Source organism: Geotrypetes seraphini, chromosome 1, assembly GCF_902459505.1.
Source record: "Geotrypetes seraphini chromosome 1, aGeoSer1.1, whole genome shotgun sequence".
NCBI lineage: Eukaryota > Metazoa > Chordata > Amphibia > Gymnophiona > Dermophiidae > Geotrypetes > Geotrypetes seraphini.
This window is the reverse complement of record NC_047084.1, coordinates 472,682,939-472,697,761: the sequence shown is the minus strand read 5'-3', so window position 1 is coordinate 472,697,761 and position 14,823 is coordinate 472,682,939. Positions and strand designations below refer to the sequence as shown.

The 14,823-nt window shown below is 44.3% G+C and overlaps 1 protein-coding gene across 1 annotated transcript in view; it reads right to left on the bottom strand.

Annotated features, from left to right (window-relative positions):
- TRPM3 (transient receptor potential cation channel subfamily M member 3) overlaps window positions 1-14,823 on the bottom strand; it is a 492,536-nt gene that overhangs the window by 77,827 nt on the left and 399,886 nt on the right. Inside the window, exons 18-19 of the mRNA XM_033962555.1 lie at window positions 14,340-14,480; window positions 10,304-10,432 (exon numbers count right to left, since the gene is read on the bottom strand). Coding sequence (XP_033818446.1) covers window positions 10,304-10,432; window positions 14,340-14,480 — 270 coding nt within the window. The remainder of the gene's footprint in view (window positions 1-10,303; window positions 10,433-14,339; window positions 14,481-14,823) is intronic.

Genomic DNA, 14,823 nt, shown 5'->3' with positions numbered 1-14,823 from the left:
CTGCGACCTGGCGAATGACTCTCCTCCCTCTGTGAGATCTCAATTTTTGGACCTCCTAAAAGCAGCAGTGAACAGGCTGCTCCTGGCCTGCTCACTGGGGTCTTCCCTCTGCTGCGTCATAGACGACATCACTGATGAAGCAGCAGAGGGAAGCCTTGGTGGGCAGGCCAGGAGCAGCCTGATCTTAAGGTGTAGGGGTATTGGCAGCAGGGGGTGGGAAGGGGTAAAAGGAACTTCAGGAAGGAAAGGTGGTGGCACAGGGGAAGGGAGGAGGTAAGAAGAAGGAAAGGTGGTGGCACAGGGGGAGGGAAGGGGTGAAAGGAACTTCAAGAAGGAAACTGATAAAACTTGGGGAAGAGAGGGTGAGAGACAGGAAAGATGGTGGCACAGGGGGAGGTGGAATGGGTGAAGAGGCTACAAAAATAAATCCGCCAGGCCATTAAAAAAATAAAATTGCCCAATTGGGCAGGAAAAGCGAATTGAAAAAATCAATTCAATAGGCCAAATTGAATCGCTTTGAAAAATATTTCCCTGAATCGGACAGCACTAGCTTGAAGTGGGAGCCACAGAGGAGAGGAGAATAGCAGGTAATAGCAGTCCAAGCTAAATTGTTAAAATTCATGTTTTCTGATTGCTGAGTTACTCTAAAAGTAGTTTTGTTTTGTCTCCCTTCCCTTCTCTCCCTCTCATGAGTCCAGCATCCATTCAACTCCCCTCCCCTGCTCTTTACCATGCTTGACCTGCTGGACACTCACCCCACACACACTTCTGGTGTATCTCCCTCCCTCCATGTGGATCTGGCCTCCTGGCCTCTCCCCTCAGCTACCCAAAGCAGCAGTGGCAGGCGGTCAACAGAGGCAGCGCTGTAAATAGGTTGCTTGTGGCCAGCCCCAGCATGGCCTTTCCTCTGCTGTGTCGAAAGTGATGCAGCAGATGAAAGACCTTATTTAAAGCGATGCCTCTGTTGACTGGCTGCGGCTTCAGGAGCTGTATGGAGGGCTAGAAGAGGGTTGTCTGGTCAGGACCGCTGCCATTGCTGCTTCAGGGGTTGGATGGAGGGCCCGCACAGGGAGGGGGGTAGTGGTGGTGGTGGTTGTGGATGCAGAACCCAAAGAACCCAAGGTGAGAGGAGTTAGGAGTTGAAAGCAATTTCGAAAAGGTGAGCTTTTAACTTGGACTTGAACACTGCCAGCGATGGAGCATGCTGTAGGGATTCGAGCACTTTGTTCTAGGCATACGGCACAGCAAGATAGAAGGGATGGAGTCTGGAGTTGGCAGTGGAGAAGGGCATAGATAGGAGGGACTTATCAGCTGACCATAGCTCATGGGGGGGGGGATAACATAGGCGTACATAAGAGAAGAGTGATAGTGAGGGGCATACATTTGTAAGTCAGTAAGATTAGTTTTAACTGTATTCAGAAATGGATGGGAAGCCAATGAAGCAACTTTAGGAGATAGTTAAAGTGAGTATAGCGGCTCTCACGGAATATGAATCGTGCAGCTGAATTCTGGAGAGATTGAAGGGGAGAAAGATGGCCGAGCAGAAAACCTGAGAGTAGCGAGTTGCAGTAATCTAAGCGTGAGGGCATAAGAACATAAGAACTGCCATCTCCGGATCAGACCTACGGTCCATTGAGTCCAGTGATCCGCACATGCTGAGGCCCAGTCAGGTGTACATCTGGTGTAATTTTAGTCACCCATATCCCTCTATGCCTCTCGTAAGGAGATGTGCATCTAATTTTCTTTTAAATCCTAGAACGGTGGATTCTGCGATAACTTCCTCTGGGAGAGCATTCCAGGTGTCTACCACTCGTTGCGTGAAGCAGAACTTCCTGATATTTGTCCTGGACTTGTCCCCCCTTAGCTTCAGTCCATGTCCTCTTGTCCGTGTTACGTTGGACATTGTAAATAATTTTTTTTCTGCTCTATTTTGTCGATTCCTTTCAGTATTTTGAAAGTCTCAATCATATCCCCTCGCAGTTTCCTCTTCTCAAGGGAGAACAATCCCAGTCTCTTAAGTCGCTCCTTGTATTCCATGTTTTCCATACCATTTATTAGCTTTGTTGCTCATCTCTGCACCCTTTCCAGCAGTTTTATATCCTTCTTTAGGTTGGGAGACCAATGTTGGACACAGTATTCCAAATATGGTCTGACCATTGCTCTATAAAGCGGAATTATAACTTTTTCCAATCTACTCGTGATTCCTTTCTTTATCATGCCTAACATTCTATTTGCTTTCTTTGCCGCCACCGCGCATTGTGCCAACGGTTTCAGGGTCCTATCTATCAGTACACCCAGGTCCTTTTCTTGTTCGCTCTTACCCAGCGTTGTACCTGACATTCTATACTCGTGTTCCTTGTTCTTACTGCCTAAATTCATTACTTTGCACTTTTCCACATTAAACTTCATCTGCCATTTATCCGCCCATTTCTCTAACTGACACAAATCACTCTGGAGTACCAGTTAGAGAAATGGGGGGAGAGAAAGTAGGACTTGCTGGATGGAAGTAGGATTAGTGAAAGACTGGGAAATAAGAGAAAGGGAATTGAGAAGTGTGATGTGAGAGACAAGTGTTAGAAAGCTGTAGGTAGACAGTATAAAGAGGCAGTGGCGTACCTAGGGGGGGGGCGGGGGGGGGCCGGGCCGCCCCGGGTACCAGCCCTAAGGGGGTGTTCCCGGCCTTGCCGTTCAGTCCCCCGCCACCCCCGAAGGACCGCTCGCCCCACTGACCTTCCTGCACCACCTGTGAAGCAGCCCACAGCAGGATCGCGAAGTCAGCGTCAGCATCCCTGCGCTGCTTCCTGCGCCGCGATCCCGCCCCTCCTCTGACGTCAGAGGAGGGGCGGGACCGTGGCGCAGGAAGCAGCGCAGGGATCGCTGACGCTGACTTCGCGATCCTGCTGCGGCTGCTTCATAGGTGGTGCGGGGAGGCCAGGGGGGCGAGCGGTCCTTCGGGGTGGGTCGGGGCATCAGGCCTTCAGGGTGGGGCGGGCGGGCAGGCAAGCAGGCTTTCAAGGGGGAGGGGGGTGACAGGCAGGCAGGCAGGCCTTCAAGGGGGGACAGGCCTTCGGGGGGGGTGCAGACCTTCAAGGGGTGCAGGCCTTCAAGGTGGGCAGGCAGGCCTTCAGGGGGGTGCAGGCCTTCGGGGGGGGTGTAGGCCTTTGGGGGGGTGCAGACCTTCAAGGGGGTGCAGGCCTTCAAGGGGGGGAAAGGCAGGCAGGCAGGCCTTCAAGGGGGGGACAGGCCTACAAGGGGGGGAGAAGCTACAAGGGGGTGGTACAAGCCTTCAAGTGGGGGACAGGCCTTCGGGGGGGGTGCAGACCTTCAAGGGAGTGCAGGCCTTCGAGGGGGGTGGTGCAGGCCTTCAAGGGGGTGCAGGCCTTCAAGGGGGGACAGGCCTTCAAGGGGGGAAAGGCAGGCAGGCAGGCCTTCAAGGGGGGGAACAGGCCTTCAAGGGGGGAAAGGCAGGCAGGCCTTCAAGGGGGGGACAGGCCTACAAGGGGGGGGACAGGCCTACAAGGGGGAGGACAGGCCTACAAGGGGGGGGGGGACAGGCCTTCAAGGGGGGGACAGGCCTTCGGGGGGGTACAGACCTTCAAGGGAGTGCAGGCCTTCGGGGGGGGGTGCAGTCCTTCAAGGGGGTGCAGGCCTTCAAGGGGGGGAAAGGCAGGCAGGCAGGCCTTCAAGGGGGGGACAGGCCTACAAGGGGGGGAGAAGCTACAAGGGGGTGGTACAAGCCTTCAAGTGGGGGACAGGCCTTCGGGGGGGGTGCAGACCTTCAAGGGAGTGCAGGCCTTCGAGGGGGGTGGTGCAGGCCTTCAAGGGGGTGCAGGCCTTCAAGGGGGGACAGGCCTTCAAGGGGGGAAAGGCAGGCAGGCAGGCCTTCAAGGGGGGACAGGCCTACAAGGGGGGGGGAGAAGCTACAAGGGGGTGGGACAGGCCTTCAAGTGGGGGACAGGCCTTCGGGGGGGTGCAGGCCTTCGGGGGGTGCAGACCTTCAAGGGGGGGACAGGCAGGCAGGCCTTCAAGGGGGGGGCAGGCCTACAAGGGGAAGGGACAGGCCTTCACCAGGGGGGTGCAGGCCTTCAAGGTGGGACAGGCAGACCTCTTAAGGGGGGACAGGCCATTTGGGGGGGGGACCATGATTTAGAAGTACACGGAGGGAAGGGGGTGTTCAAAGAGACATGCATATGCCAAACTTTGGGGGGGGGAAGAAATAATGGGTCTGAAAATAGAGGAGAGGAGAGAGAAGATGATGGACCATGGATTTAGGGAGGAAGGAACAGAAATGGAGAGAAATTGGACACAAGGGATGGTGTGGAGGATGGGATAGAGATACTGAGATAGGAGGGTAATTAGGAAAGAAACGGAGAGATGGTGGAACTCTGGGATTGGTGGGGAAGGAGGGAGAGATGCCGAATGAAAGGGTATTTAAGAAAAGGTGGAGGGAGATGAAAAAAATGAAAGATACCAGACTTCCTGGGAAGGGAAGGGAAATGGAAAGGGAGGACAGGAGTTGGCAGATGGATGGTTTAGCATGCAGAAAGAAGGAGACCCTGGCAAGCAAGTTATCAGAAGAAAACCAGAGCCTGGACCAACAAGAATTTGAAATATAACCAGACAACAAAAGGTAGAAAAATTAATTTTATTTTCTGTTTTGTGATTATAACATGACAGATTTGAAATGTGTATCCTGCCAGAGCTGGTGTTGGACTGCAAACGTGAGCTAGGATATTAACAGAAAGAGGAAAAGTCCTTTTTGTTTCTTTATTTTATTTACACCACAGCGCCAGTGTGGTTAGGAGAAGCCAAAGGGGGTGAAAAAGCTATAAAACCCACCAGGAGTTTTGAAAAAAATCACCCACACTGGGCAGGAAAATCGATATTGGAAAAACCAATTCAATAGGGCTGAATCGAATCAAAATTTTTTTTTCCTGTATCTGGCAGCATTAGTTTGCGCTACTGTCTTAGACTTTAGGACCTGGATTGGGGAGAGATGGCATCCTCAGTACTTTATAATGCAAGTGAAACGAGGATTTGGTCAGACTTTTGAAGGGTCTGCAGAAAAAAAATATTGTATAGGCAGGGGACATGAGACAGCAAGGAATGGGAACTTTTCTTTCCTTCTATTTTTGTGAATGGAAAGGCTGAGGATGTCAGAGAGGTCAGTTAAAATATGTGCTTTATAAGAAAATATAATAATGTGTTTTATAAAGTTTATAGCATAGCTGGCCTACCCAGTGAGGTGTTCCTAGTGGTGATGGTGGCAGCGTGTCAATGTGTTGAGAGGAAGAGGTGGTCTGGGGAAATTCTGCATGAGCAAACTCCGGGCCCATTTCCACCCCCCAGTTAGTCCACTCCACTCAACTGATTCACACACTGAGTGGGTCTTTGGGTGTTGTTTTGGGATCTCTTCCAGTGGTTTATCTCCTTCTGGTCCAAGGAAGGAAACTTTGTTATCCTTAGCATTGACCTACAGAATATGTTTGTAACAGCGCTGCTTGTGTGGCATTAGGCTATGTAGTGATCGAAAGAAAAAAACAGACCTTTGCACATTTTTGCACTATATGGTGGGTGTATGAGGAGATTCACATTTCCTGCACAGCTAAGTCCATGTGAAGTTACCTTGTGCTGTATTTGACATCTAGCAAGGTCTCTGTTTGAAAGGAAAGATCTAAACTTAAAAATGAAGTGGCCAGAAGTTATGGTAAAAGCAGATAGTGTAGCTGGTTTTAAGAAAGATTTGGACAAATTCCTGGAGGAAAAGTCCATAATCTGTTATTAAGACATGGGGGAAGTGTCTGCTTGCCCTGGATCGGTAGCATGGAATGTTGCTACTCTTTGGGTTTTGACCAGGTATTAGTGTCCTGGATTGGCTACCATGAGAATGGGCTACTGGGCATGATGGACCATTGGTCTGACCCAGTTAGGCTATTCTTATGTTATGTTCTCATCTGTAGGGGCCTTTGTTTTCACTTCTTATTTTAATGTATTTTTTTTCTGGGAACTTATCAGTGTTTTTTTATAATGGGAACAAAAATGGAAGAGAATTAATGTGTGTGGAATGGGGGGTAACTAATTTCTTCAGCTAAATAATTCAATCCACTTCAAACAGACATAGGAGAACTTGTGCACCATTCACACACCCTCCAACCAAAAACGTCAAAAGAAAAAAACTGTTCGACAACCTCCTAGCCATTCGAGCTGCAACACTCGACCCCCAACTCTACAACCAATTGATATCAACCACAGACTGCAAAACCTTCAAAAAGAAATAAAAACCCTTCTATTCAAAAAACACATAAAACCGAACTAACACAATCAGAACTGTCCCAAGCATCACCTGCAACTACTCCATATGTGCTTCTAATGTCATGACAATTTAGACATAATTTATGTTATGTTATGTTTGGAATAATGGTTACATATATGAGGTTCAATAAAAGAAAATTTTCACTGCCTGTTTCTATTCTGACCCATTTATTCCATTTCATGGTTATTGCAAAAAAAAAAAATAAAAAAATTTTTAAATGGGGGGGGGGGGGGTGTCAAAAAATGATGGGCCCCGGGTGCCACATACCCTAGGTACGCCACTGTAAAGAGGGAAACTGAAGAGTAAGAATGAATGAAGAAAAGGAGAAAAATAAACTGAAGAACACAGAGGAAAAAAAGCAATTTTAGAGATGGATGTAGTAGAGGAGATGAAGAAGACAGGAGGAGAGAGAAAAATGATAAATGAACAGAAAACCCTGGGACAAGAGTTAAGAGAAAACAGAGGAAAGCAGAAAGCAGAGACTGAGATCAACATGATTAGAAAAGTAGAAAAAAGGACTGTATTTTAAATTTTGAATAAAGTACAAAACTCACAACTGAAAGTCTGATATATCATAGGGAAGAGGTTGGGGGCAGTGGAAGAAAGGATGGGGTGCAATTATAGCTTGCTACGGTCCTGACTGCACACAGCAGGCAACCACCTAGGGGAGGGGCTGATGTGGAACTGGGGGCGTGGCTGGAGGTGAGGCCATGTGTTCTCTTTTTTTGTCTTCACACATATGGTAACCCTAGCCAGAGCTGCCATCTGAGCTCCTCACAGTATTTCGTCAGCCACTGTCCATGTCGGCCACTGCCCACACTGCCACAGAAGCTGTGCAGCTGAGTTCCTGTGGCAGCAGCAGCTCTAATTCCACTGTCTTACAGTTGTCTCTCTGCCTTGGCTGTTCTTTCTGCTGCAAAGGCAACTGCACCCACGGCTATTGTCACCTCTGCTACTGGCTACAATGGCAAATGACACGCCGGGCGTCTCCTACCCTTGCTACACCACTGGCAACACACAACCTTCACCAAAACTGAAAGAAACTTCGAGCCTCTAGCAAAATAATGTTGCTTACTTTTAGTGTTTATAGGGCTTTGAACATCTTTTTATTGCTGTTTTATGATGTTTAATTTAAACCATACACAGTGGTGTAGTGAGGGTAGGAGGCGCCAGGGGCGGTGGAGGCCCTGTTCCTTCCACGCCCCCACACCACATTCGTGTCTTTCCTTTCTTACCCCCATACCTCTTTAAATCTTCGCCAATGTGAACAGCTTCTCCGGCCTGCTGCTCATACTGGCTTTCCTTCTGATGTAACTTCCTGATTCCATGATCCGGAAGTAATTACAGAGGAAGTCAGGCTGGTGTGAGCAGCAGGTTAGAGTAGTTGCTCACACTGGTGAAGATTTTAAAGAGGTTCGGGGGAGCAGGGAACGGACCAAGATGGCGTCCTGGGCGGTCCGCCTCCTCCATCCGCCCCCCCCCCCATCCTCCCTTACTACAATTTATAGGAAATGGCACTGAACATACAGATTGCATATTGACTATGCCAGCAGTATCCATTATTTTAGACCTGCTATACTGATTCATTGTTGGGGTCATTGTGAGTTTTAAGGAAAGGAGTAGGGGAGAAGGGAACCAATTATATTCCAATAAACTACAGAGGTGAATTAATATACATAAAACTGTATTTATTAGTAGAGAAAAAAAGTAATGATGGCAAAAAATTTCTAATACTAGTAATTATGGCAAATTATAATCTGTTAACTATATTTTATGTATGTTAATCTGTAACCCGTCTAGAGCTCTTTGGGGAGGACAGGAAGAAAACAAATTAAATGAATAAATAAATAAAATACATAAAAGATTGCCTGATTCAATTACATACATGAAAGAAAAGAATTTGCTATACTCAAAAACATTGCCAGATGACACAGATCTGTGTTTTGGTGATAAACGCCTGCCTCAGGAATCACAAGATCTAGCCAAGAATATGTCTGACTTGTGTATAGGCAAATATTTTCAATGAATTGTCATCTGCTGAACAATCTTCAAGTGCTTCAAGGGTTAACAAATAGTGAAGCTCTGGAACAACTTACCAATTTACTTACGTGATGAATCCTCAGTAGAAAAATTCAAAAGCTCTTTAAAAAGTTTCTTGTATAAGGACGCATTTGAGACATAGATAGGATAATTCGTCTATCATTACTCATTTAATTAGACCTTACGTATAGGTCACAATCTTCTTTACCTTCTCCTCTAGGCTTAGCCATGCTTTCATAATTATTCTTTGTTACCCTCCAGATGTTTTTTCCCTAAATGTTTCTTTATTTTCTTTAAAGATTGTAGTTCATCCCTCTCTCCTTTTATATCGGTAATTATTTGTACGTATATACTGTACGTTTATTTGTATAAAATTGTTTTATTTTTTGTCTCCTATTTTTAAATTGTCATATGCATTGAAGTACTTGACATTGCATGTACAACAAATTTTTAATAAACTTGAAACTTGAAACACAGATCTTTTTCAAGTCTGGCCATACTGTAATGTGTATTGCAAATTCAGGCAATCTTTTTATGTATTATATTGTTTTTAGAAAATTTTGCTGTGGTTATTTTTTTGTCTATTAATAAATGCAATTTTATGCATGTTAATTCAACTCTATACTTTGTTGGAATTTAATTGGTCCTATCTACTTGTTTCCTTGAGATCTGTATATACTTCTCCTTCCGTATCCACGGGGGTTAAGTGCAGAGCCGGACCGCGAAGCGTGAAAAACCACAAATAACTTCTCGGCCGGCTCTGACCCACCCCCGCCTCCTTCCCATGATTTAAATACAAACTCTCACTCAAACAAACCACCATGAACCTTACCTAGTGGGCTAGCGAGCTTTCGAGGCAGGAGCGATCTTCCTACGCTCCTGCCCCGTGCAGATCACTCATAGGAAATGGCTGCGGGGAGTTCCCGTGTAGTCTCGAGAGACTACAGGAGCTCATGGCAGCTATTTCCTATGAGTGATCTGCACAGGGCAAGAGCATAGGAAGATCGCTCCTGCCCCGAAAACCTGCTAGACCACCAGGTAAGGCTTAAAAATAGCCCATAAAATTAAACTCGCCCCCCCCTCCCAAATCACGAATAACCAAATCCGCGGATGCTGAAACCGTGGATTCGGAGGGAGAAGTGTTCATTCGTAGGGGGTTTTCTACTTCCTTTTTTTTTTTTTTCTTTCTCCTGCCATTGGGGTCCTTTTATTAAGGCGCTCTAGCCATGTTAGCGTGCACTAAATATTAGCACGCGCTAACGCATCCATAGACTATAACGGATGCGTCAGCGTTCATCGTGCACTAAAACGGCTAGCGCGCCTTAGTAAAAGGACCCCATTGTGAGTTAATACATGTCTCCCTTTTGGTTCTTTAAGTAGCCTAACTAGGCAGAGGCCTAGGGGATAGCCTTGACCTCATATAACAGACTGTTCCCTAGAAATCCTTTGACCACAATTCAAACATAAATTTATTTGGCCTGGGAAATAGACTTCAAATCTTTCATGGTGCCCAATGGCGCCCATTTTTATTACATTAATTACATTATATTACGTTACATTACATTAGTGATTTCTATTCCGCCATTACCTTGCGGTTCAAGGTGGATTACATCAAAACTAAAACAAGAATTATATTCAAAATTTGAAGGAATAGAATAAGCGATGAGATAAAATTTTAAGGTAATAACAATGTCGGGTAAAAATAGTTATCAACGGGAAGTAGAAGTTTTTAGGAGATAGGAAAAGGGTGAATTAAGGGTTTTAGATAACGTTTGGTAAATAGAAGAGTATTAGAGTGTATTAAGGGTATGGAGAGTGTTAGATGTTGGATTGGGATTGGTCATGCTGGATAGGTTTTATGTGTTTTATGTATTAATAACACCCAGCTTAAAACAATTTCCTTACTGAACACTTAATTCATATTGCTGGTTCTCACAGTGCAACAATTACCTCTCTCATTTTCTCTATTCCTAGAGTAAAGACATATGAGATTACGATCCATTCCTGGGAAGAAGGCCAGCGTTCCATCTTCACTAATACAATATAGTTGAACAACATTAGGTATCCAATATAGGCCATCTGTATGGAAAAAATGCATATGCAAATATTAACACTGTTTAAGCATTTTATCAAATACATGCATTATTGACAACTCTATCCCACGGATCTGTCCATTTTTTGCCCTAGAAATACTATGCTTATGTCCTATATAATTAGGTCCTATCACCCTCATTCTTAGGGTTACTAGACTTTAGTTGACTAAAATCCAGACCCATAGCCCTGCCCCCAGGCCTGCCCAGCTCCGCCCAGTTACATCCATGCCCCGCCCAAGCCCCGCCCCTCAACCTGTTCTCATTAGGAGGGAGGGTCTATGTGATCCTATGTTATATAATAATAGCACTTACAAGCATCAGATGCATCAATAATTGACATGTGTTAGATACTGTTCTAGGTGCCAAAATTGCATAGCACATAACTGTAAGAGGGGTGTACAATGTCTCAAAGATAGTCAACAATGAGTTTCTAGGGGAAGGCTCCTCCAAAAGGCTGGGATTGTGAAGAAAAAAGCACACCCCCTAATTTTATAAAGAGCACCAAAAATTGCATGTACAGTTTTGGTCGCATACTCAAATTGTGCATGCAATTTAACTGAATAACAAGCTAATTAGCACCATAACATAACATAACAATCAACTTATATACAGCAGGACCGTGAAGTTCTATGCGGCTCACAAAAGTTTATAATGGTGTACACAATTGAACAAATTGAAAATTATGTAAGTTAAAGACTCACAGAATAGATTACTAAAGTATAGGGCTCCTTTTACAAAGGTGCATTAGGGCCTTAATGCGTGCTAAAATGCCGCGTGTGCTAGCTGCTACCGCCTCCTCTTGAGCAGGCGGTAGGTTTTCAGCTAGCGCACACTATAGCGCAGGCTAATCCAGTGCGTGCGCTAAAAACGCACGCGCACCTTTGTAAAAAGAGTCCATAATGTCTATAAACGTGAAAATTAATTACCCAAATATTTAAGAAACAAGTATATCTTTAAATTTCTTCTAAATTTCACATAAGAACTCAAAGACATGATTAGATTTTCCAAATCCTTGCATGATATGACAAAAGATAATGATGTTTTTTTAAATTTGCAATATTTAACAGACGGGAAGACAAGGTGCAAATTTCTCCTCTGTTTCTTATTTGCAAAAGTAAAGAGGTCAATCATGTATGTGGGAGAAAGTCCAAACAGAACTTTGAAACAAAAATAATCAAATTTAAACTTCACAAACAATTATTGATGCTAATTCGAATCAATTCAGGGTTACATGCATAAATTTAGGTACAGGATCCATGCTTAAATTTTACATGAGTCAAAAAAGGGGGCACAGAAATGAGCGGATAGGGGGTGTTACTTTAAATTACATACAGAATTTCAGAATTAGGGCTGTTGCAACCAAATTTAGGAAGAGGCATTTGTACCAGTTTTCATTGGTGTAAATGACTGCACCTACATTTAGTTGCGATTCCTGGGCATAAGTGCTAGTCTACGTAGAAAACCACATGGCTAATAGAATAGTGCTTTTTATTTTCTGTGCCAAGTTTTTGGGTAGCGCTATAGAACTAATAAATCCCCGATCAGCTGAGCTGTGGCTTCGGAGAGGCCTGCTGGCTAAGCTGATCGTGGGGAGGGGGAGGGGAAACCCCTACTGCGGTCATTTGAGTGGCTGTGGCAGGAGACCCCCAGCATCAGCAGGAAGGATGCCTACTCCCTCTTGCCGGAACTCCCAAACCCCCCCTGCAAAGGGGTAGAGATCACCCACCTAGCACAATAGCGCAGAATTCCCATTTCCTTTTGGTCAGGCCTCTCCTGCTGCTTTTTCATCCTCGAGGTATTGAGCTGGTCATTTTATTTTATTCTGCATATCATACAGGTTGCTACTGAGTGTTCTGTAGGTTTATTGGGGCCAACATTGAGACCACAGGATTTTGGTATTACTATAACATAGTTAAAGGTTATGATATGGAGATATTTGGCACTGAAGTTTATTTCTAGCATTTTTGCTCACTTGGTTGATCTAAATTTAGCTGAAATAATCTGGTGCTTTATGAATGGGAATTTGTAAGTTACTCTGTTATATCCATGCTAATACAAGCTTGTTGTAATGTGCCATTCAGTTGCTTTCAACTCATGGCAACCCTGTGGACAGTTGCCCTGATCTGTCTTTGGTCTTCAGTCATGCAACTAATTGTTGATAGAGAGCACGCCTAGCTGCTGTTATCCATCGCATTGCTGGTCTTCCTCTTCTGCACTGACCTTCAACCTTACCAAGCATGATGTCTTTTTCTAATGATCTTTCTCTATGCATATGCGTGCAAAGTATGAAAGCTGAAGTCATGCCATTGAGCTTCCAATGAAAGCTTAGATCTAATCTCTTCCAATAGTGACTTCAGGCAGTCCATGGAATAAACAGAGGGCCTGATATCCACAGTGATTTAACTGGTTGACAAAGGCTGCTAACCGGTTAAATTGCACTGGCTATCTGTGAATATTCAGCAGCAGATAACCAGTTATTCCAATTCAATATTTGTGGTTGTTCTGAGGGCAAGTCACATTTAGGACTTGATATTCACCACTAACCAGGGAAGGTTAACACATAAATAGGACCATATAAATAGCTGTCCTATTTTTATGTGCTAGCTGATGGCCTTTTAGTGCTAAATATCGGCTTAACCGGTTATTATGTGGCAGCCATAAATGAAACCAGATAGTCAATGTTGGTTACTGGAAATGGCCCGGGACTTAGTGCTGGCAGCAAACAGTGCAGTTAGAACCCTCTGCCAACTGAAAATTGGGCTGAATGTTCTTCTCCAAGATTCATAATTCAAAAGACATCATTTTTCTTTTTATCTTGCTTTTTCACTATCCAACTTTAATATTTATATGGCATTATTGAAAATACCATAGCTTGAAAAAGTTGAATCTTTGTATGCCGAGATACATCTCTCCATTTGAAGATCTTGTCTAGGACCTTTTTAGCTGTTTTGCCAAACATTGTTAGATTTTATGACTTCTTGTTGCTTCATTATTGATTTTTGATCCATCAAGTATGAAATCATTGATTTTACCAGTTGTCGGGATCCTTGTCTTCTTCACATTAAGGTATAGGCCCATTTTGAAACTGTACTCCTTAATCTTTATAATCAGATGCCACAGATCATCTTCATTTTCAGCCAGTAATGTGGTATCATCAACAAAGAAAAGGTTGTTGATGAGTCTTCTACTGATTTTCACACCTCAGGTTTCTTCATACAGTCTTGCGTCTCTGACGATTTGTTCTGCATAGAGATTTAAAAGGTAAGGGGAAAGTATGCAGCCTTGTTGTACACCTTTTCTGATTTTGTGAATATTCTGGAATGGGTGTGAAATATGTCTTGATGCTTTGTTTCCTTGGATAGGGTTTATCGAGGAATGAGGTTTCTGAAAATGTGGGGTTTATATAGCCTCAGCAGAAAAGAAGGTACCAAGCCTAAGGTTAAAACAGAACAACGAAAGAAGAGGCACAGGAGATGTGAAAACCAACCTTCAGTTACATATACTTTTTATTGGTAATTTTTCAAAGTCCAAAATCAAGTCCTTAACATACAAAATGAATGTGGTCCCAACTCGGACCCAAATTCCAGCGACTGTGTCGCCTTCCTCAGGGGACAACAAAGGACTTGTGATGCTCTGCTAAAATTGCGCGGTTACACGTCGGTGTCTCCGTACAGAAAACTGAAGGTTGGTTTTGACATCTCTTCTTTCATTGTTCTGTTTATGTGTGCCTCTACATTTCTCTTTTTCTTTGATGTGTCATTCATAGTCAATCTTTCCATATCAAGTATATAATTTTTTTGTTATTTTACGTACAGTTTATAACCAGATAAATAAAAAAATAGCCAAACACCTACTTCTGTGTATATAACTAGTAAGGTAAATAAATAACTTACAGTGTAGAACCAGAATTTAACAATGGGTGCATTATAAAATTCATAGATCTTTCTCCCAACTGGAATCAGCCTGTGCCTGGAGTGAGCATCCTCGTCATCCTTCTTTCTTGATGATTCACCATTTCCTCTGCCCAACATTGCCTAAAAAAAGAAAGAACACAAGATTCTGATGCTCACTGCCTGCAATTGTCTCAGCAACAAAAATGTCATACCAGAAGGAAATGACATCTCGCTAACACCCTTCATAGGCACCAACATTTCAAAATGATTGGGTTTGCCAAACAAAATATAGATGACCTGTCTTTGGATACAATGAAGGAGCCTGCTTGATATTTGGGGGGGGGGGGGGGGAACAGCACCCCTGGCTTCCACAAAGCTCACTCCTATGACATGTTTGGTATCAGGCCAGTAAGCACCCAGAACAGTTTCCACTTGGACAATTATCATCTAGGTCAATTCCCACCTGAGCATGTTCCCTCCAGAC